We start from the raw sequence: 24,633 nt of genomic DNA on the forward strand, positions 1-24,633 counted from the left end.
GTTACACTGCCGTCTTGAACCCCACTTTGTTCTGCCATTTTTCTTTTTTGAAAAAGAGACTGCACGTACAAGCCAGGGAGGGGGTGCTGGGCAGAGGGAGGGAAAAAGTGAATCTTAAGCAGAGTCCATGCTCAGCACGGAGCCCCGTGTGGGGCTCTCTCACAACCCAGAGACCACGACCTTAGTGGAAATAAAGAGTTGGATGTTTGACCGAGCCCCCCTGCCACTTCTCGAGTGTGTTGCCTTCGTTATTCCTCATGTGAGTCTCAGCATTTTTATCTGTGAAAGGGCTGAGTGTGAACTAATAAAACTGAACTGTGGCAACAAGGGCTCTAAGTGTCCTTCACGACTAGACAGACGGAGAGCTAGCCAGCAAGCCTGCAGAACTTAAACACAGAGGCATTTATTGTTAGGGCAAATCTTACATTCAAATGGATTTTAACATAAAAGCATCAAAAGGGAGATGCCCCGCCCCCAAGACTTTGCTTTCTGTTCCCCCTAGCTTGGCCCACCACTGCTCTGTCTTCCCGACAGCAGCAAGAGCTCAGGTTCCTCCGTGTTACTTAGCCGCTGGAGGGGACCAAGCAGGACAGACTCCTGAATGCCATCTGCCTGAGTTCCCTCTATTATCGAAGCTTCAGGGAAACTGGAAAATATCCCCAAGGGCAACACTCACGTTCTTAAAAAGCTGGATGGAAGTATGGGACATCCCTTTGCTGAACAAGCAAAATAAAATCAACTGGTCTGATGATGTGGTACTGCTGCATTTCCTGAGAGACCGTGGTCTCCCTGGGGAACAACGGGAAACAATGGGCATGGGAAAAGGCCCAGCACTGACATCCTCCTCGGAACCTCTGCTCGGAATGGGGAAAGTGGAGGGGCCAAGCCAGTTGCGGCGGGGAGGGGAGGATGTCCCTCCCTGGCTGCACCAGGATCGTCTCCAATGTCTGGTGCCAGGCCCCAGAGAGGCCTCAGTCCTCAGTCACAGGCGGGGGAATGAGCTGCAGCTGGAAATTCTCATTCTGGAAAATGCTGTTGAAAGCAGGGCCACTCTGGGAGCCACTGAATGGCCTGTAGCTCTCACTGCTGCGATTCTGGGAGAGTTCTGTGAGGAGAGCCAGCTGCAAAAGAAAGGCCACAGTTTAGCCCCGGTGTGTGGAACAGAGGCGAAGGGTCCTCGACTCCCCCACCTCAGATACCCAAGGGACAGCGCCACCCCGCAGGAAGAGCATAAAGAGGGCTCTGGCTCCCAGGTCTGCATCTCATTAACCCAAAAGGAGACTTGGGGCGAGTTTGCTGCACTTCCAGGGCCCGAGTTATTTGAGCAATGCCGTGACCGGACTGGGTACATCCTGCCGGAACCCCCCCCCCACCACCACCACCGCTGTAGCCCCGGGCCTGCTGTCCCTCACAGACGTGCCCCATGCCAGGGTGCTCTGCTCCCTGTACACTTCATTCCACGCTCTCCCTCTCGCTGAGCTCCTCTCAGGACAAATGACCCTGAATCATGACCCCTAGCTTTGATGCTGCCAGCAGCCGGCCCCGCCCCCCTTCAGCTGAGAGGAGGGAGGGAGCCGGCAGACATGGCCTGGCTGCTGGGTCAAGGTCATGCTCTGGACCCCAGGCCCTCAGCGACTTCTGCTGGCGTGAGCTAGCTGCACTGTGGGTGCTATGCCAGGCCCTCCATGTGTGCAGTCCTGATCTTCCACAAGAACCCTCTGTGTACAGAAGCCCATGTCCTCAGAGGCAACCTGCCCTAAGTCACCAGCCCTGAGTGGTAGCGTAGGGCTCAACCTCTACGCAGCTGAGCCACCTGCGGTCCTGCCATCCCTGCTCTGTCACCCATCCCCACACACCCACCCTGCCAGGTGCTTTGCCCTCTGGCTCATCTAGCCACTGAGGGGCTCTCTCTCCCTCCAGACGGTAACGGCACAAGGGTCACACAGATCCATCTGTCACTTCTGGTGAAAACGCACTACCAGTGACTGGGGGAACTGGAGAGACAGCTGGAGGGACTCTCAGTTCTCGCCCCAGGCCCTGGAACTCCACCTGCCAGGTGTGCAGCGGGCTAGGTCACGCACTCATGTGCTGGGGACTCACACTACACCGGGCCAGGAGACAGATGTCCCCTGATCCACTGAGCCCTGTCTTTGCCACGTCTCGTCCTCTCTAGCCCTCTCAGCTGCCTATCAGCCTATGAAGTCCTTCCTAAGAACAGTTCTGTATAAGACTAGGAACAGAAGAGGTGACAGATGTTACATCAACTCGAAGTTCTCTCACATTCAGACCCTGTGAGGTTTAGGAAGATTAACCGCAAAAATATTTTCCATTTCCTAAGAGAAGATCTGCGTTCTGCTTCTGTAACTTTGTGATCTGGAAATCAAGGAGTCCTGAGTGATGGCAGAACAGTGTGAAGCAGAATGTGGCTGAGGCTGAGAAGGGATGGAGACGCTGCCGTCTCAGTGAAGCCACTGGGCCCTGTATCAGAGACCCCTGGAGAAGTTTCTCTCCAAGAGGGAACACAGTTTTTCCTCAGGAATATGCCAAGCCCCCCAGCAGCTATTTGCAGGAGAAGCAGGGAGTCCAGGCTCAGAAGCAGAGCTGCACACGGTCTGCACGAGCTCAAGACAACACTGAGAACAAATCGGGCCTGGCTGGAGTTTAGGGGCAACTTGGGGTGTGGAGGAGGTGGTAGTCTGGACTCCACCTTCCAGTGATGAGATGTAGGAAATAAGGGGGTAACCAGATATTGGGGTTCAGAGCGAGCCCCCAGGCAGCAGGGACAGGAGACCTGCAGTGACCATTTGGAGGGAAAGGAGAGAAAGCCGCAGGAGGTACAGACAGGGTGCTTCCGGGAGCTCCTTGGGGAGTTGGGGGAGTGGAGGGGTGCTGCCAGGCTTCTGCTTTAGGTGACTGGATGGGGAGCGAACTCCAGACAGCCACCAGACAAGGGGGAACAGGCAGAGAGGCTTATCGGGCCCCGGGGCCATGCAGACAGATGCGGGGGCAAGGCTGCTAGTGGCTCTCCCGGGCCTTCTCTTCTTCGGCTTTATACAGGTGCTAACCACTTTAGCCCATGCCATTGTCAACAAGAGCCACTGCCCAGTCCCCGCTGCAGTGAGGTGTGGTCGTGTGTCTAAGTTCTGGACAATGGAAATGACACATGCAACTTCTAGAACTGTATTTCCTCCCGCCCTCCTTTTCCTCCACCTCACTAGCCCGCAAGCAGCTGCGACCAGGAAGCGGGAGCAGCCCCATTAAACCATGAGAATGGGAGCCCTGTGCTCAAGGCAGGAGAGAGGAGAAAGCTGGAGGCAGGCTCATGGCGGGGGCCCTGGGCTGCCTGCGTTTCCACTTCTGTCTTGGGCACCCATGTCACTCAGCATTTGGGTTCCACTGCCAAAACACATTCAGCCAGCACAGATGTCCGGCGGGGTCTGGGACTTCGGGCAGATGGGATCATCATCGGCATAAACAAAGGCCTCCAGAAGGGAGTACACATGCAGATGCCCTTCTGTGTCCTCAGCGAGTAAGGGATGACAGTGCCCGCTTCCTCTGTGTCCTCTGCAATCCGGAGTGCTCCCTGGGGCCAGGGCTCCACACCACCTTAACCAGGGTTCCAAACTAAGGAGGAGGCTGGAGTGCGGACTAGAGGATGCTGCACTTCCCAAACAGTAATTATAAATTGGGAAATAAAAATATAAACCACTGGGCGCCTGGGTGGCTCAGACTGGTAGGCGTCTGACTTCGGCTACAGTCGTGATCCCAGGGATCAAGCCCCACGTCAGACCCCCTGCTCCATGGGGAATCTGCTTCTCCCTCCCCTGGCCTACTGCTCCCTGCTTGTGCTGTAATAAATAAATAAAATCTTTTATTAAAAACAGAATGTAAACCACCACAAAAACATTACCCGGGAACTTCCTCGGTAGAGACGACAAAGCTGATCAAAAGCTTGGATTTGCTGTGGGTCCAGGACAGGTTCTGAGGCGGCCTGGAAATCAGAAATGAGAAGGTAAACAACACACGTGGGCAGCCTCTGCACTTGGCCATGCTGACACAGAACATGGCCTTCCGTCACGCCTTTCTGAGGCAAACCATGCTACCAGCAGTTAGCAAGAGAGACCTTACTGAACATTAATTAGGAAGGGTACATCCTTCTGAAGCCCCTTGGTGCCAGCCCCCAGGTTGACCTGTGTATGGACCGTCCCCACTGTGGTCTAAGTGTCCATATACAAGCTTTGCTCGGGGCTCCTTGACCTCAACCCTTTTGTCTTTACTGTGCAGAGCAGTTCAGTCCGGGCTCACCCTCTCATATCTGCTACTGAAGCTGATGGGCAGAGATGCCCCTTCTTAGTGCTGGTTGGGGAGGGTGCATTATAAACACACAATCACGCCCTTTCCCAGTCTCCTGATAAAGATGGCAGCCACCTAACGGGTTGCAAGGCTAGTCTACTGCTTTTTTGGAAGAGGTGAAGTCTAGCTTATTTCTACAGCTGTGCTGCTTTGTTCCACCTGTCACTGTGGTGGACACGCTGATACTGTGGTTCTAGGCTACTCTGGGCGCATCTGGTCCAATGCTCTCACCTAGAGAAAAGAAATGGGACCTGGCAGAGGCAGCTGCAGGCTTTGGGGTCTGAGGTAAACTGGAGCACCAGTTCTGACACTAACTTGCTATGTGAGCTTTGTGTCTGAAGTCTCTTTTCTGAGCCTCAGCTGCCTCATCTGTGAGAAGAAAATGCTTTCCTTACGGGATCACTGAAAATTAGATGAGGTACAGATTTAAAGTGTCGCTTACATGCCTGGTGCCTCACAAGGGCTCCGTGCATGCTAGCTTATATTACTACAATTCAGAGACACTCTTAAATGTTGCTTTCAGGAGTTTTTATGCTTATGTGTAAGATTAGTAAAAAGAGGCCTTTGTTCTGTATTTATTATGAACCTCTCTGGGCATGAATAAAAGCATCACTAAGTACACACTGCATTTCTCTCTGAAGAAGGTTTTCAATGATGAAGGGTCTGGGTGGGGACAGGGTGCCACGCTCTGAGGAAGGCACGGTCATGTCCTTTTTTTCCCCCTCAGAAGGATTCTAAACTTTGAAATAAGCATTATGCAGAGATTACATAAATTTATTAATTCGTCTTCCAGGAAGGACTTTGTTTCTTTTCCTCAAAGTTTTTACTGTCCTTAGGGAAAACAACGTACTAAGATCTCAGAGAGAACAGAAAGAAGCATGACCCTTGAAATCACTCACGCCAGCCTAGCGGGGAGCTGTTCCACCACTTTACCTTCTGACCAGGCGGAAGGCTCTCCTGGAAGGCCCAAAAGGCAGCTATCAGAGAGGAGGCCCACATCTCATGGCCCCTGGGACCCACAGTGCTGCCCCACTAACTACGGTAACGCAGTCTTGACGCCCACGGCGATGGGACAGCTGAGGACAAGGCGGCTCCGTGGAAATCCCAACAAGGGCAGTGCGATCCAAAACATCCAGAAAAGAGAAAAGGGGACCCACAGAGGCTCTGCTTTTCATTCCATTCCATGTCTCTGGGTCTGCCGGACACATGGAGAGCATTCTCTGAGATGTTTAAACTTGCCTTGACACTTTTTAAAGATGCTTCTTCTCTGTAATTTGGTAGGAAAAACCATCATATTTTGGAGATAAAGTATGTAGAGTATCACACTTCTGACAGACACTAAGTAAAATACACAGGAAAGATCCAAGCTCAAGATGATTGGAAAGTCTGAGAAATACTACACACCTAGCTCAAACAAAGCAAAAAGAGAAAAAATATAATTACTGTCAAGAGACTTAATGAAAAAATATGGTTTTACCATCTGACTTCTCAAATCCCTTCAGTATCGCTGGCATAAACTGGGGAGCAGCATGGGTTAAGGACAGGGGTGATATTTGTCTTTCTCCAGCCATTCAAAACCTCAGCTGTGGGGCCTGCCACCGCCCCAGTCCACAGGACAAGGGCCCGGCCACCGGATGTCCCCTCTGCTTATTCCCCGGTCACTCTATGATAAGGTCTCACAACGAAGGTCCAAACAGAAGCAAGTTAATAGTTGACTTGGTAAGGTAGTGGAGGATGGGGTTCATGGTGAGGGGAAGGCAGTTTCATTACACAGAAGGTTTACATGCCAGGTTAGCATACGATGATGCAGCAAGAGCCAGGAAAGGTCTCTCCTTATGGAGCTACTTCTATAAAGCAGCCTTGACCTCGAAGGGATATTTTAAGAAAAAAAATTTCATGAAATGTACTACTGGTACTTGTTACATAAATGTGGGTGGTACTGGCCATTTAATGGTGACCCACTGAAAAAATGCCCATCAAACCTTGCTGAGAAAAGCTGTACTGGACACTGACCTGCTAATAATTGTATTTTCTTTTTTTGTTTTTAGCACTATGGAACTCAGTGCTAAATGGTTAGTTACGTGGAACTAGCAACTATTTAGGGCTTGGTGGCAAACATTTATGTACACAATTATACCCCAGTTTTATAATAAAAATTTCCCCATATATTTCATCCTACTGGTTGTGTTTTGGAAGCCAACTCAAATCATTCTGGCAAAGTGAAGGTCAGGTCAAAAGTAGAAAATGCCACTGCTAAAAACAGAATCCTGCTTTCACCCCCCCCCCCCCCCCCCAGGAAATACTATGGGCAGATGAGTCTATTCTAGGCATAGAATAAATGGCTCTAGCCCCGGGGAGTTCGCTCACTGAGCCAGAAAGTGCAGAACTCATGCTTTCTGGTCCAGGACTTTTCAGATGGGAATGTGCGGGAGAATCCCTGGGAGATCTTGTTAAAATGCAGAGCCCGGTGAGCAGGTCTGAGGTGGGGTCTAAGGTGCTGGGTTTCTAACACGCTCGCAGGCAATGCTGAGAATGCTCAACCTCAGCCTACACTTGGAGCAACCAGGTGCTACCCTGTGTTGTTAGAGTGGCTGGAGCGGGGGACTTCATGTCCTGAATCCCGCAGTAACAGAAAACTCTCAGGTTGCGGGAATTTCACCTCCTACTGATCCCACTGCACCAAATCAGTCATTCCACTAGCATTTCTCTTTTCCTAAGGCACCCACGGATTAGGGATGTTGGTTTTCAACACTTACTAGGTTCACAGGCATCTTAGCAACCCTTGGACAGAATAAGAAAGTTTAATGAGGATGCTCTTGCCACCTGGTTTATTTTGAATCTTAATGGAATTGCAAGCCTTGCACCTGTTTTACTAAGTAAGGGAACTGGACTGTAAACTGAGGAAGAGAAGGCTAAGAGACTTGCCTAACAGGAATAAAAAAAAAATCATAACCAATTAAGGGTCACAAACAGGGCCTTTACCTTATAAACCCGAGTCCCCCTCTGCTCAGAGAATAAACAGGTAAGCACAGAGACACATATACACACACACCCATAATTTCAAACAACATGATCTGCCCAGAGAAGTGTGTAGGGGCAGCTTGACAGAATCTTTTTTTTTTTTTTTTAAAGATTTTATTTATTTATTTGAGAGAGAGCATGAGAGAGGAGGTCAGAGGGAGAAGCAGACTCCCCATGGAGCTGGGAGCCCAATGTGGGACTCGATCCCAGGACTCCGGGATCATGACCTGAGCCAAAGACAGCCACTTAACCAAATGAGTCACCCAGGTGCCGCTCGCTTGCCAGTCTTATTCCTCCGTTAGGCCCTTAGACTCCTTGGCAATACCACAAGAAGGGGCTTCCTATGATGACGTCCTTTAGGAACTGAAAAATGTCACTGTTGCATGGGTGTGAAGTACCTGAGGATTACAGTCCTATCGTACCATGCAAGCCATCACCCTGGGTCACTTAGCTGAGGAGTGCCTGCTGGGGCTGCCCTGGAACCCTCCGGAAGCCACAGGATGGACATGCCCAGTTCTTGGCTGGGCCACACTGGCTCTTGGGTAAAGTGAAGACAAGTCATTTGAGGCAAAATGGCTGAGCTCTTTATAGACATGCCTCGGACCTAGGAGATGTTCACCTGTCTTAAAATCCTTCCTGGAATGAGACTGTCATTTGAAAAAGGAAGCACATAGGAAATGACTACTAATCACCGAGGCAGGGATTTCTGGACTCTTACTTTATGTTTCCATAGGTTCAGAAAGTGGGGTGGGGAGTCTGTGAGGGGAGGCACAGGGCATTCACGAAGTCAGTTTGTCCACAGAAGACTCCCTGCCTCTGCGGGCTCCTGTCCTCTCCCCTCCTCTCCCCACCAGGCCTCAGAAACTAAGGTCCAGCTCTCTGGGTTAACAAACCTCTCTCAAGTCCCTCCCAGTATTTGGGTCTGGGGCACAAACGTGAACAAGAGCAGTTTAATGTCCCAGAATCTGTGGGACATTAAAACCCCACGGAAAGATTCCATGTCCTCCAGTGCTGACAAGCAATGCCCGAGAGGTCACTGAGCCACCAACAATCAGCCACTGCTCCTCTGCAGGGCACACCTCATCTGCCACATGCTCTCCTGTCATCGATAGAAACCAGCAAAATCTCCGATGCTACAACATTTGTGGGCCTGGATCAGACTCTTACACGCGAGACATGGAAGCCTCAGCTCTGCACCTTTCCAGAATGCTCCTGTGTGCGCCCCGGTCCTGTCAACAGATCTGCTTCCACAGGCCCCATGTGCTGCCATCTGTTGCACTCACTGTGGTGTGATTCTCTGGGTATCGGGCTCATCTGTTAGACTGGGGGCTCCCCGCACAGCAGAACTGTGTCTTGGTCACGCTTCTGTTCCCCATGCTCTACAGCCGGCAAACAGGCAAAAAATAGTGGCTGAAGAATCCCATCTCCTGGCTGCTTTGGAACCATCCGTTTTAGGTGTCTGAGCAGGCAGCCACTCGGCTGGCCTAATGTGACGTCACTGGCACTTGTCTTCCTAGTTCCAAGAACTGGGACTTATAAAGTTTCTTTGTGATTTCTGGTATGTTTGTCCTGTATTTCAGTGAAAAATGCCAATTTCATTTTACTCAATTCACTTTTGGGGAGAGGATTTTTTTTTAATTGTCAAAAACATAGGTACCGCCCCTTTTAAGAAGATAGGAAAACGTACCAAGCAAGCAGGACTTGTAGTGACAAGCCTCTCTCCATGGCTGCCCGGTACTTCCAGTGCCGACGCCGCCACTCGGTGTGACCGCAGCCTGTGGCAGGGAGGCTGGGCCCGCTGCCCTGGTGCCTTAGGACACCACAGTGGCTATGGTGAAGGGCCCCCACACAGTCTTCCTGAGCCCAAGCCTGGCATCGCCGGGCACTAGACGACACTCGGAAGCAAGTGGCCTATTCTTTGAGTTGGTTGGGGTTTTTTGCTTTTTGTCACAGGAGTAAGAGAAAAGCTATGCCATGGGAAGTGGTTCAGATGAGGAAGGGAAGGACTCCGGCACAGGGTCACTGGCCAGGACGCTGTGACTTCCCGGAGGGGGTCCGGGAGGGCACTGCGGGCGCCACACACAGAGCCAGTTAGGATGGGATATGGGTCATGTGTACCTAGCCCTCACATGGCACCAAGAAGGAAAGAAAGGAAACCTCAGAGCACAGTGCCATCCAAAGCAGCAAACGTGGCAACAGAAAGGCCACCGGGGAGAGAGACCGGGGAAGTGAGAAACTCTAAGAACACAGGGCCTCTGTCTCTCTTGCTTCCCAGCAGCCAGAGCTGCGCTCCGCACAGAGACACGGGAACAACTTCATTGCTCTCAGACGGAGGAAGGGGCGGGAAGGGCAAGCAAGCAGATTTTCTCCCTGTTACAGGTTTCTGGAGCTTCCACAAGCCCTCTACATGCAGGAAGGACACAGGGCGCACGCTCAGACAGCCCTGGGCTCCGTGTGGATTCTGCAACAACTAGCTGAACGCCTCTGGCCCACTTACTTAGCTTCTCTCAGTCTCTTTCTCGGCAAACTACAGAATTGTGAGGACTGGAGATCACATACAGGCCTGGTGCCTATTTGATATTCAGTACATGGCTGCGGTGACTGCCACTGTGTCATCTATTCTCCCAAGAGATGTGCCCTGGAAGAGAGAACAGTGGGCTGGGACTCAGGAACCCTGAGCTCTAATCCTGTCCCAGCTCTGTGTGTCACCTGGGCGGGTCACCGCCCTCCCAGGTCTACGCTCTGATCTAGAGAAAGGCAATGCCACCACCAGCCACTTTCCCACTCAGGAAAGACTCGCAGGAGGTAACAGGCATGGGAAGACATGCAGGTTTCAAGTAAGAAAGCAACATTCACTGAAGGTACTCACGGCTTTTATGGCATAATCACATGCAAACTAGAGCTAGGCATGAGAGGCCCCATCAGGAAGCCCCAGGACAGCCCCAACGAGAAAGAAGAACTGGTCTAAGATGCTGTACAAAGAAAGCGATCTGCCAAATCAAGTGTCCAGCACATCAAAGTGTGAGTGACCAGATCTGAATGCTATCTCCATGGGGCAAATGCCTCAGCAGGAAGCCCCTGCCAGTGTCCCCAGCCCCTCTGACCCCCTGCCCAGAATGGATCATGAAGCATTTTCCAACTGGAAGAGAAGGGAAAAACACGTTCGATGCTATCTGCCAGAGCCCGTTTTCTTCTTCTAATGTAATGAAGTCTAGTGATAAAAGCTGAAAATTAAACTGTGGCTGAACATCAGAAGGACAGCTGGGCAGCGACCCCCCCCCGCCACAGTGCCCCCCGCCTTGCCTTGCAGAGGGGGGCAGGGGCAAGAAGCAGACCTGGAGAGAGAGCAGACCTCAGGAGAGCCCCAGGGGAGGGAGGCAGGGCTGACTTGCTGCACCAGCACATTTCAAAGCTCTAACTCCCACTCCTACAGAGCTGGCAGAAAGCAGAGCTGTTCTTACAGCTGGAAGGAAGAAAACCACCCAGGGCCTTCAGGATCCACAGACTCAACTAGCCCGTCAAGCTTTGAGATCAGAAAGCCACTGGAATCCACTGCCACCCAAGGGACTGGAGCCCCAGGAACAGGGATGATAACAGTAATGCCAGGGAGCCTGGATCCAAAGGCTCCTGCACCATCCACGGACATCGGGCGGCCACGGGATCTCTACAGTAAGCAAGGTCCTGCAATCAAAATCCCAACATTTCTTTTCCTCATCGTTTTCCCACACAAGCAGGCCAAACCTAGTTTCCCAGAGATGTGGGACACTTTATCTAATTCTGCAACATAGCTACTTGTCTTTCCTTCATTTCGGGAACCTTCTACTGGCATTTTTATAATTGCCGGTGGGGCCAGAGCTGGAGGTGGAGTGGGATGAGTGGAAGGGGAACTGTATTTTCCCACTCTTCTCCCTTTCTGCCGTTGGCCTCACTTTTCAATCTTTCTTTCTAGCTGGTATGGGCTTCAGTCAGACTTTTGCCACTACCTAAGCTGTTTCAAACTAGAGGTCCTTAACATTTTGCCTAAAATGAAACCCTGGCTTCAGAGATAAGAGGGAACTGACACTTCCTTCCTCCCTGCAAACAGAAAACCCCTTCCTAAAATTCCCCTCTACACACACTTTGCTCCAGAACCCTGACCATTCACTCATGCTCCTTTTCGAATGCCTCCTCTTTCCCCGCAGGTCGCAATTAATACTGAATTAGGTAATGAAAGGACAAAATAAGCAGGGATGTTGCTAAGCTGCCTGGAGAGCGGAGGGAAACACCGGCAGGACAGCTATGAAGAAGCTTTCACTTGGTGCAGTACCGACAGCTTTGGAGTGAGCAGCCCTCGGGCAGAGGGCGCCTGAGGTGGGTGATGGAGAGGACAAGCAGCTGACTGGAAAATACCCACAAAAGCTGAGACTGTTAGTACCACAATTAAAAAGAAACACAGTGACTTCATGGAAGCAGGAAGAACATGCTAGAGTAAGTGGGCTAAGATATGAAAGGAGTCAGCTCAATTACAGAGCAAGCAACCACTGTCCAGCCCCTGTTCGGGGCACCGTGCATCCATTAGCTCATCTGATCATCACAAGAACCCATGAGGGCTGTACTTCCGGCATCTGTATTTCCCAGCTAACGCAACTAAGGTCCTGGGGTCCAGTGCTTTGCCCATGGTCACTCTGGGTGGTGGTGGAAGCCAGACCTGAATTTGTGCAGTCTAGTTCCAGAGGTTTCTTTCACTTGCCTTGCTCCTGGCATCAGTGTGAATAAGTCTGACAGCCTTCTGTGTCACTGAAGGGACACAGAAGGCTATGTCAGGAGCAGAGTAGGACTAGCTGGGCGGTCAAGGTGCCTTAGCCATGCTCCTGAAATACGGATGGCCTCTGATCTCTTTCCAATACCCTTCATGATTCTGCTTTCTAGCTAAAGAAATTCACCCCATCAGGCCGTGAAGTCTTAATAAAAGGCTCTGGAGAGAGAACAGTTGATAAAATGAGCTACAATGATTAGTGTCATGCTTAAAAATACATTTTGGAGGACTGAGATGAAGAAGCCCAGTGAGAGCTGACAATGTTAAGGACTGAAGTTAAGTTCTTAGAACAAATATGGAACCACAAAAGACCCCCAACAGCCAAAGACATCTTAAAAAAGGAGAAGAAAACTGGTGGTATCAATCCCAGATTTCAATATAAGACTACAAAGCTACAGTCATCAAACAGTATGGTATTGGCACAAAAACAAATGCACGGATCAGTGAACAGAACAGAGCCCAGAAAAAGACCCATGATTATATGGTCTGCTAATCTTTGACAAAAGAGGCAAGAATATGCAACAGGAAGAAAGTCTCTTCAACAAACTGTTAGGAAAACTGGAGAGCAACATGCAAAAGAATGAAACTAGACCACTGTCTCACACCAGACACAGAAATAAACTCAAAATGAATTAAAGACCTAAATGTGAGACTTGAAACCATAAAAATCCTAGAAGAGAGCACAGGCAGAATTTCTCTGACACTGGCTGTAACAGCATTTTTCTAGATATGTCTCCTCAGGGAAGGGAAACAAAAGCAAAAATAAACTATTGGGACTACATCAAAATAAAAAGCTTCTGCTCAGCAAGAGAAACAATCAGCAAAACTAAAAGATGGCTTATGGAATGGGAGAAGGTTTTTGCAAATGCCATATCTGATAAATGGTTAGTATCCAAAATTTATGAAGAATTTATACAACTCAACACCAAAAACCCAAATAATTCAATTAAAAAATAAGAAGGCCTGGATAGATAGTTCTACAAAGAAGACATACACATGGCCAACAGATGTGAGAAGATGTTCAACATCACTCATCATCAGGGAAATGCAAATCAACACCCCAAATGAGGTGTCATTTCACACCTGTCAGAAGACTAAAATAAAAACCTCAAGAAACGACAAGTGTTGGTGAGGATGTACACAGAAAGGAATCCTAATGTACTGTGGGTGGGAATACAAACTGGGACAGCCACTGTGGAACCATGCAGGTTCCTCAAAAAATTAAAAACAGAACCACCATATGATTTAGTAATTCCATGACTGGGTATTTACACAAAGAATACAAAAACGCTAATTCAGGGATGCCTGGGTGGCTCAGTGGGTTAAAGCCTCTGCTTTCAGCTCAGGTCATGATCCCCGAGTGTCGGGATCGAGCCCCACATCAGGCTCTCTGCTTGGGGAGCCTGCTTTCCCCTCTCTACCTGCCTCTCTGCCTACTTTTGATCTCTGTCAAATAAATAAATAAATAAATAAATAAATAAATCAAATCTAAAAAAGAAAAAAATAGTAGCAAAAACCTAATGCAAAAAGATATATGCACCCCTATATTTACCACACTGTTACTTACAATAGCCAAACTATGGAAGCAACCCAAATGTCTATTAATAGATGAATAGATAAAGAAGATATGGGATGAGTGTGTGTGCGTGCATGTGCTCACACATCTGGACCAGTATACACACACAATAGAATATCATTTAGCCATGAAAAACAATGAAATCTTGCCATTTGCAACATGGTGGATCTAGAGGGTATAATGGTAAGTGAAATAAGACAGAGAAGAACAAATACCGTTATGATTTCATATGTGAAATTTAAGAAACAAAACAAATGAACAAAGAAGAAAAGAGACAAACAAAAAGCCAAACTCTTAAATACAGAGAACTGATGGTTCCCAGAGGGGAGGGGATGGTGAAAAAGTTAGAGTGGATTAAAGAGTACAATCATCATGATGAGCACTGAGTAATGCAGAGAACTACTGAGTCGTTATACTGCACGCCTGGAACTAACACAACACTGTGCGCTAACTATACTGGGGGGATAAAGAAGAACCAAAGCTAACTCCTTCACAACAATGTGAAGGCCGTTTCCTGCATACACTAGTTGCTCATGAATATTTTCTGCCATCACGGAAGAGATTCTGAACTTGGTTCTGAATTATTATTATTAATATTCTGAATTAGTGACATTAATTAGTTGTGTTGATATCCTTGATGTTAATCATCACCATTGTAGGATAGCGGGCTATAGGATCAGACCTGTCTAATAGGTGAGTTTTCTCACGTGTCAGAGACAACAGAGGCTAATGCAAACATTGGGCTAATGTGTGCATTAAACATGAAAGTAACTAGAATAAGCCAGAGACCACTCCAGTTCCCTCATAGGAGCCTCATGAAGTAGGCTATGCAGATATTTTCTCTGTTGTCTACACAAACGTAAGGTACTATGGGTGTACAAGGTATTCTTCCCATGGGGCACCTGTGTTACTCAGTGTGCTGGGACTGGAGGTACCGAGTACCCCACGAGCATCCTCAGTGGGCCCATCATAGTGTTAGGGCCCCATCACGCTGTGCCATTAAGGTAATCTTTCGCTTGTCTACTCATTTTGCTCCCTCACAAAAATGACTGTCACCAGATGGGTCTGAAGACTGACGTGTATATTCTACCTGTCCACGCTTGGCTACTCCTTGCCTAACCTGCTTTGAAAGGCAACAACCTGGGGAAGACTTGTAGTGGCAAAAACTAATAATCTCATGATGCCAAAAAAAAGAAAAAAAAAAGGACTTTTAAAAACTTTTAGGCAACTGTAGAATGTAGTTTAAATTTTAAAAAATATTGTTCCTTGGTCAAATGTGTTAAAACTTTCCTGTTATCTTGACAGGGATTATTAGTATTACCATAAAACATTGGTCATCAACTGCCTCACGGGTATGGGAAACTCAAATTCTCAAGCACATCAAAAAATAACCAATGGATGTTGTTGCCTCCAGTGTTTGGCAGCATTAGAAACAGAAAAAAAAACTGTAGTCCTGGGAAATAAAATGGATGACAGCTGGGGCTGGGACCCCCACCTTCTTTCTTCCTGAGGGAACTGTCCTGTGAAAACTTAGGTTCCCGCACTGTGGTTTATTACAGTCTTTCCTTTTAGTCAGGAAAGAAAGATCTAAAAAAAAAAAAAAAATCTGTTAAGATTTATTTTTATGGGAAGTGGAGTTATAAAGAAAGCTTCTTAGTGGGGTAGCATTTTTCTATTGCTAGTCAGAAATCCTCCTTTGTCTTATCATTCCTTCCTATTATCTTGACAGGGATTATTTAAAAAATAATAAAATGACCTTATTAAAAAAAATAAAAACAGGGAAAGCATTCACTTCATATATGTAATTAAGGCTTGCTACCCTTTGATTACCTGATTGTTGCCTACTTAAGAACAAAGTCAAACAATTATCTTGATAGATTCCACTGTGGGCTAGCAATTAAGACAAAGAGTTCTTCTGAGGGCAGAAGAAAATGGAACTCACAGAACTAAATGAGGAGAGGTTAGCAAATGGACTTATAGCACTGCAAGTTTCCTGTATTTTATAATAGGTAGTAAAATATTAACTCTAATTAGATTGTGATAAGGTAAAGATGTATTCTGTAATCCCTATAGCTACCACTAAAAGAAAAAAAAAGAAAAAAAAGAACAGAGATATAGCTAAAAGAGCAATAGAAGAATCAAAATCAATAGTAAAAAATAGTCAAATAGGGGCACCTGGATGGCTCAGTGGGTTAAAGCTTCTGCCTTTGGCTCAGGTCATGATCTCAGGGTCCTGGGATCGATCCCAGGACCTACAAGGTATTACGGACTTCGGGCTCTCTGCCTACCTCTCTGCCTCCTTGTGATCTCTCTCTGTCAAATACATAAATAAAACTCTTTAAAAATAAAAAATGAGGGGCACCTGTGTGGCTCAGTGGGTTAAAGCCTCTGCTTTCGGCTCAGGTCATGATCCCAGGGTCCTGGGATCGAGCCCCGCATCGGGCTCACTGCTCAGCAGGGAGTCTGCTTTCCTTCCTCTCTCTCTGCCTGCCTCTCTGCCTACTTGTGATCTCTGTTTGTCAAATAAATTAAAAAAAAAAAATGAAAAATGAAAAAAAAAAGTCAAGTAACTCCAAAGAAGAGAAGGAAGAAGTAACAGAGGAGAATACCGGTAAGGAAGGTTGTTGGGTCCCACAGGGCCTGCCCAGGACTATGAGGCCTGGGAGTGAATGGCACAGGTGTTCCCTCACACAGCACACAGGCCTCTGGACGCTCTTGTCAGCAGGTTTCATGGCAACCACTGTAGTCCTCACCAAGTATTCCTGACATGACTGTGTAAACGGTAAGGAATCAATATCCTGGGTACACACAAAACTTTCTTCCTGGGAACCAAGGTGAATGTGAAGGACAAAAACGGAGGCAATGCAAATGTGGGCTTCACAGGGATGTGACAGTAATGATACACATATACTCCAGTTTCAGTCAACTACCCTGGTTTAGGTAGTGGAGATTTCAAGAGGTTTCATTCAAGACTCTTCTTCCCCAAATGCTTTAAGCTATTATTGAATTCTAATCAGATTTATTTTCATTTTTTGAATGAAAATACCACCAGAATGGGGGCTCTGTGAAGGCAGAGACTGGTCTGGTTCTCTACAGGAGCGAGTGCACTTAGACCCATGCCTGCCACATAGTGAGTGCCCAGTACGTGTTTTGTGAATGTATTAAAGCAGAATTTGAACTGGAGGCTAAAAACAAGGCATCACAAAAGCAGACATATGGACATGGGACTGGTTATGTTTAGGAAATGAGAAATTTCCACTGATTAATGAAGGAAGGAAAGAAGATGAAAATGAAGAGTAGGCCGGTGATACATCCAAAGCCTACACTGTTGACCTAAACCAATTTGGACTTCATTTTGCTTGTGACAGGGTTCCACTCAAGTTTTCCAAGCATTAGATGAGGGGGGAGCATGGACTTGAGCCCCGGAAGACAGAAACCGTGTAGCTGGTGAGGACTTTCGGGGCAGCAGAGATACACACTGACTGGGGAGTGACAACACACTGCTGAGGTAAACAGGAAGTACAGAGGGCTTCTCGGAAGCGAAGTGAAACACAGAGAGAGGACATGGGAAATACAGAAGTTCTTTCCAGTGACTACAGGGACTTTTCTGTATAACTTCACTATTCTCTTATATTGCTATGAAGTTGCCAGAGACAGATATGTAATTACCTTTTTTTTTTTTTTTAAAGATTTTATTTATTTATTTGACAGAGAGAAATCACAAGTACACTGAGAGGCAGGCAGAGAGAGAGAGAGAAGGAAGCAGGCTCCCTGCTGAGCAGAGAGCCCGATGCGGGACTCAATCCCAGGACCCTGAGATCATGACCCGAGCCGAAGGCAGCGGCTTAACCCCTTGAGCCACCCAGGCGCCCTGTAATTACCTTTAGTACCATAAAAAGGCAGTCTTGGGGTGCCTGGGTGGCTCAGGGGGTTAAGACTCTGCCTTTGGCTCGGGTCATGATCTCAGGGTCCAAGGATTGAGCCGTGCATTGGGCTATCTGCTCCGCAGGGAGCCTGCTTCCTCCTCTCTCTCTGCCTGCCTCTCTGCCTACTTATGATCTCTGTCTGTCAAATAAACAAATAAAATCTTTAGGAAAAAAAAAAAAAGCAGTCTTAACTGATTTAGTCAATATATGGAAAAGTTAAGTGATTTCACCATGTAGAGAGGAGTCTCTCCTTTTAAGAATATGCTGCATCTGAAATTCTGTTTACCATCAGTAGAAACTTCACACAAGATGGGGCGCTATAACTTACTTATGGCACAAGGGAAGAACCAACGTAAATCATGACTACAATGTCCCTACAATATGCAAAACAACAAAACACAGGAGACCCGCGGCAGTGGCTTCTGTCAGAGAGAACAGAAGGCGCTCAGCACCAGCTCACATTTCATCTTTCCTTTTCCTTCCACTTTACTTAAAGACTTCTGCTGTTTCTTGAACAGACTCGACCCCATGTTCTGATACTATATACAAGGAGTGAGCTTTCAGGGATGGCACGTGAACTGATCAGGAAAGGAGTCCAGACAGAAAACTACTCCGCAGTGACAGCACAACAGCCGCTCGAAAACAACATACATCAGAGCAGCTCAAACCTCGCAAAGCTCTGCTCTTCAGTTCCGTGACCTTTCCAAATAGAGGATCTCTCAGCGCAGTGCAATTAAGAATGGCCTACTGAGTTGTTTTAATGCAAAATAATAGGCTGTTAGCTGCTCTGTCATGCATACTGAAAAGCAAAAACACCCCTGCCACGTATTGCAGGAAATGCCCGAGAGCTTCCTCAGGATACTCTGTTGGAAGGGAAAGGCCCACATCTACCTTGAGCAATACTCAAAACTTCAGCTGTGTCCCCAGCTCCAAGGAGATGGTGGACACCGGGACATTACTTGTTTTGGTAAGGGAGTGCTCCCCCACATGCTGAGAGGGCACCAGCTTGGAAGAGACAGCAGCCACTGGCTGGGACGTGGTCTCACATACAGCTCCACTGTTAGGATCGGACTCCGCTCTGAAAACCATGTCAACTGTTTAGGAAGGAGTGTCCTATTAGAGGCAGAAAAATCACACCCATTAACACTCAATTAACAGAGCCTGGTGACTAATAAGCAATGCTATCTTGGTCTCCGTGGGGCTCCCTCCCTGGCTCCGCTTTATACAAATATTTTATCAGTTAGCTGGATAAAGATAAAAGAGGCCAAAGCATGGAATGAAAAAACTCGATGCCCAAAGGGCTAATCTGAAACACTACAAGAAGAGTCTTGCATCTGGCTCTGGAACAACAGTAGTTACAGGAGGGGTCAATGGCATGCGTGAACAGAACCAGGAGTTTGTGATCACCATGTTCATTGAGTCACCCGTGCAGAATGGGTGCTGATAATCTAATGTGCTTTTGGTTTCCTTTGGAGAACCGAGAATAAGGACAGGGATGATCTCACTGTGCTCTAAGGTGACCTGCCCTGAAGCGGCATGGTGGGAGCAGAAGAGATAGGGTATGGCAGGGCAGCGGTGAGCGAGGAGCTAACTGTCCACGTTCTGCCCACACAGGAGAAGACGAAGGGCTGGGGACTCAGGACCTCACCTCCAGAGAGTACTGGGAAGGCTGCTATAAAAAGGAATGAGCGATCTTTCTGACGGCTTCCAGAGGAAGGGACAGGAGCAATAGGTAGAGAGTTGTCAACCAGAATAAGGAATAACTCTCAAACATGGGAAGTCCTGCCTCAGGAGGTGATTTTCACTCAGAGGCAGGATACTGCTTGTTAGAAACAGATGAGGAGAGAGATAACTCCTCTAGCATGACAGCAAGAGATGCTCTGATGACCTTTTCACTACTGAGGCTAGATAGATGGATGGATAGATACAGACACACACACACACACACACTCCAAAATCAACCTTTTACAGACCTTAGAAACTGTCCTAAGGCCAAATAGCAAATGAAGAAATAAATATTTTTTAAAAACCAATGTAAAATCATTAAGAAAGGCGAGTTTGTGGTTTCTGAACGAAGACTGCTCCCCGCTCCCACCTGAGCATAGTGAGGAAGAAACACCACCCCAGGCTGCTGTCACCAAGAATACCAAGCTCCTTCTCTCTCAAGCTCCTAGCTGGAGGGCTTTCTTTTCAGTAGAAGCAGGACTTCAGAATTTCTCTTCTTGCCTCCAGCTACCTGCTGCTGAGGCTAAGTCCTAGGCAAGCGCAGTCAAGAAGTGGTGAGGGCTCCCTTCTTCCACCCAGACTCCACTCATGGAATCCAGGCTCCTTCCTGGGGACTGTCCACTAAAAAACAAAAAAAAAAAACCTGGCTCTCTGACCACCCCTGCTCCAGTCTGTGAGGCAGTGGTTCCATCACAGGAAAGGCCAAGAGGACCTCATGCTGTTCCCTCTTCCAGCATGCATTCAAGTCCTAAATGGGGGTGTCATTCAGAGAGAAGCTACCTATCCCCAGGAACAGAGTCCTGGTTCAGAGATTATTCTGAGGAAGGAGCAGGCAGTAAAACAGAGAGGTGTTAATCTCTTCTCAAAGCAACTGACTTCATTTGCAACTGAGCGTGGAGAAGTTTGAGCCTAAGAATAGTCTTAAGAACAGTGAAGGTTGTGGTGAGAGGCAATGAGGAGAAGATTCATGGATTTAATGTAGATATAACCTACAAAAGGCCAGCTACTCTGTAAAAGAGAACTGAGAGAAATGATAGCTTGGGTGGGGGCTAATAAGGAGGTAAAAACAAATACTGAAAACAGACCTCAGAAACTATTCCTTCAAAGGAGTCACAATTTCACTGAATCAGTGTGTAGGGCAATTTATGCATCCAGGGCATTGCTGAAAGTAACAGAACAACCAGTAGAGTTTAACAGCTAGTTTGGCCAAGGAAAAAGAATGAGAGCCCTACCAATACCACTGCTATCCCAGCTGTCTGTGGGCACACTCAAGGCTCTATCTCCGAAGGAGCAATATCAGAGGCTTAACACTTGGGGATGGGGAGGGGGAAAGACTTCATGAAAATAACCCAGCCAGTCATTGAAAGTAATAGTAATAGCTTGGGCTACAGGAGCCTGGAGTGGAGTGGAGCAAGTAAGAGTAACTCCAGGAGTCGGGGAGCAATGCACAGAGTTGCTACATTACCTAAAATATCCAGTTTCTATCCAAAAATTACAAGGCATATAAAGAAATAGAAAAGTGTGATCACATACTGGGGGGAAAAAAGCAGGTAATACAACTTGCTTGAGAGTTTAACCAGATGTTAGACTTAACAGAAAGACTTTAAAATTGGCCATGATAAATATATTTACAGAACCAACCAACCAACCAAACAAACAAAAAAAAAACCACCCCCAAACAAACATCAATAAAAAAACCAAACCAAAACAAAACAAAACAAAAAAACCACATACCCCTACAGGGAATGGATGAAATGTAGGAAAGCACGATTTTAAAAGTAAAGGAAGGTATGATGGCAATATTGCACCCTTAATAAATAATATCAATAAAGAGGGGCACCTGGGTGGCTCACTAGGTTGGGCATCTGCCTTCAGCTCTAGTCATGATCCCAGGGTCATGGGGTTGAGCCCCATGTCTGCTGGCACCCTGCTCAGCAAGGAGCAAGCTTCTCCCTCTCCCTCTGTGCCTCCCCCTGCTTGTGTATGTGGGCATGCTCTCTCTCTTCAAATAAGTAAATAAAACCTTAAAAAGAAAAGAGTATCAGAAAGGGAAGTAAAGGGACGCCTGGGTGGCTCAGTTGGTTAAGCAGCTTCCTTCGGCTCAGGTCATGATCCCAGCATCCTGGGATCGAGTCCCACATCGGGATCCTTGCTCCGCGGGGAGCCTGCTTCTCCCTCTGACTCTGCCTTCCACTCTGTCTGCCTGCTCGCTCTCGCTCGCTCTCTCTGACAAATACATAAAATCTTTAAAAAAAAAAAAAAAGAAAGGGAAGTAAATTACAAAAAAGATCACATGGAAATTCTAGAGTTGAAAGTATAATAACTAAAATAAATTCAGGAGAGAGGCTCAATAGTAAATCTGAACTAGCAGAAGAAATAATGAACTTGAAGATAAATCAATAGAGTATGCAAGCTGAAGATCAGGGGGGAGGAAAGAGTGAAGAAAACTGAACAGAGAAAGGCAGGACACCATTAGTACCACAACAAATACATAATGGGAGTAAGAAAATGAGAGGAGAGAAAATGGAGAAGACAAAATATTTGAAGAAATTATGGCTGAAGAGTCACTAACTTACTGAAAAGCAGTAACCTAGGGGCACCTGGGTGGCTCAGCTGGTTAAGTGTCTACCTTCAGCTCAGGTCATGATCCTGAGACCCAGGATGGAGCCCCACATCAGGCTCCCTGCTCAGTGAGGAGTCTGCCTCTCCCTCTGCTCCTCCTTTGCCCTCCCCAACCCTGCTCATGTTCTCTCTCTCGCGCGCGCAAATGGATAAATACAAATCTTTAATAAAAAAAGGAACAGAAAAGAAAAGCAGTAACCTACCCATCCAGAAAGCTCAACAAACTCCAAGCAGGATTAAGGCCAAGACCCACAAATATCTCACAATAAAAATGCTGTAAGTCAAAGATTTGGAGAAAATCTTGAAAAGCAACAAGAGAAAAATGATGAGTCACTTATAAGGAAACCCCAATAAGATTAGTAACTGAATTGTAGGCAGAAGTAAGAGAGGCCAGAAGACAACAGGACAGCATATTTTAAGTGCTCCAAGAAAGTTATGTCAACCATAACTTTATACCCAATAAAGCTATCTTTCAAAAATGAAGATAAAAGAAACACTTTCCCAAGATAACAAAAAAAGAGAGAAGTTGTTGCTAACAGACCCACCTTATAAAAAAATACTAATGTAAGTTGATTAGATACTGTTCAGAGTCATAAGTGAAAAGTAATTCAAATCCACGTAAGAAAAATCAAAAGAGAACTGGTAAAAAGAACTAGAAGGCAACTGTATAATAATATGTACATAATATAATGTTGGCCTATAACATGCAGAAATGAAATATATGTATAATATATTTGCAAAAAGGAGATGGGTAGGGACAAAGCTTTACTGGGCTAAGAAAGTGGCTACAGACAGTAAAGCAATAATTATCACAATGTATTGTTGGATTTGTAACATTAATAGATATACCATGCACAAGAGTATCACAAAATGTGGGAAAAAGTAGTAGAGCTAAATGGGAGTAACACTTCTATATATAACTTGAATTAAGCTAGTTTAAATCAGAAGCTGAATCAGAAAAGTTAAGATGTATAGGGTAAACTCTAGAGCACCACTAAAACAAAAAACAAAACTAGAGAAAACCCCTCAAAATCATTTAAAGACCTCACCAAAGAAGATATACAAACGGTAAATAAGCATACAAAAAATACTCAACATCGAATATCATTCAAAACACCACTACTAGAATGGCTAATATCCAAAAAACAGACAACATCAAATGCTGGCAAGGATGTAGGACAATAGGAACTCACGTTCACTGTGTGGGAATGCAAAAATAGTACAGCCACTTGGGAAGATAGTTTGGTAGCTTCTCAGACCACTGAATGTTCTTACCACACAATACCAAATAAATTTGGTATTTACCCAAATGAGCTGAAAACTTATGTCCACACAAAACCCTCCAAATGCTTTATTGACAACAGCTAAAACCTGAAGCAACCAAGATGTCCAAGATGTCCTTTAGTGGATGAATGGATGGACAACAAACTGGTATATCCAGATAATGGCATATTATTCAAAGCAAAAGGAAATGAGATAGCAAGTCATAAGAAGACATGGAGGAACCTTAAGTGGGTATCACTGAGTAAGAGAAGCCAATCTGCAAAAGCTACATACTGTTCGACTACATGATATTCTGTAAAAGGCAAAACTATGGAGACAATCAAAAGATGAACAGTTGCCAGATGTTTGCAGGGTGGGAGGGAAGGCTGAATAAGTGATGCATGGGATTTTGGGGACAGTGTAACTGTTCTGCATGATACTGTAATGGAGGCTACATTTCATAATGCATTTGTCAGAACCCAAAGAATGTACAACACAACATGTGACCGCTGTTGTAAACTATGGACTTACATTAATAATAACATATCTATGTTAGCTCATCAGCTGTAATATATGTGCTGCTGAAGCGAGCACAGCTCATCAGCTGTAATAAATGTACCACAGGAATGCAGATATTAGTAACAGGGGGATGTGAAGGGGGAGATGTATGAGAACTGCACTTTCTGATTGCGTTTTCTATAAACCTAAAGCTGCTCTAAAAAGACATTACATTAATGGGATGCCTGGCTGGCTCAGTTGGTTCAGCGTCTGACTTGAATTCAGCTCAGGTCATGATCTCAGGGCCATGAGATTGAGCCCTATGTCGGGCTTTGTGCTGAGCATGGAGCCTGCTTAAGATTCTCCCTCTCCCTCTGCTCCTTGCTTGTGCTCTCGCTCTCTCTAAAAAAAAAAAAAAAAAAAAAAAAAAAAGTCCAGTAATTTAAAATATCATTAAAGAAATCCAAATGCTACATTTGAAAATACTCACTTAATACAAAAGAAATGGGTGAGGAGAAGATTTGTACCTAAGGTAAGAACTCTGAGATCCTTTGAGACCCTCAGCCAATCTCACTTTTTAGACCAGAAGATAGGCCCAATCATCAGCAAGAGGGAATACCAGAAGCCAGGGGTTACCACTGTCCTCCCCTGTAGCTCTTTCCAGCTAACAGTCTCTTCCTCCACATGAGGACTACTAAGCAGGTTTCAGAAAGGCCCTGGCCATGGACTTCAGATCATAATCATGGAGAAGAGTAAAGAAAGAACATGGCAGCACAGTCAGACCCATGGCTACTTCATGCTTCACCTGCGCCCTGAGTTCCTGAAGAACAGTTCAAGTTAAGGAAATCCCCACA

General features: G+C 46.5%; 1 protein-coding gene across 2 annotated transcripts in view; it reads right to left on the reverse strand.

Moving 5' to 3' along the window:
* Window positions 1–379: 379 nt before the first annotated feature.
* VPS8 (VPS8 subunit of CORVET complex) overlaps window positions 380–24,633 on the reverse strand; it is a 247,367-nt gene continuing 223,113 nt past the window's right edge. For both annotated transcript variants that reach the window (XM_059163253.1, XM_059163252.1), the window contains 2 exons: window positions 3,911–3,991; window positions 380–1,121 (listed from right to left, as the gene is read on the reverse strand). In XM_059163253.1, coding sequence (XP_059019236.1) covers window positions 972–1,121; window positions 3,911–3,991 — 231 coding nt within the window. In that variant the 3' untranslated portion in view covers window positions 380–971. The remainder of the gene's footprint in view (window positions 1,122–3,910; window positions 3,992–24,633) is intronic.

This window comes from Mustela lutreola, chromosome 2 (genome assembly GCF_030435805.1).
Source record: "Mustela lutreola isolate mMusLut2 chromosome 2, mMusLut2.pri, whole genome shotgun sequence".
NCBI classification, from domain to species: Eukaryota; Metazoa; Chordata; class Mammalia; order Carnivora; family Mustelidae; genus Mustela; species Mustela lutreola.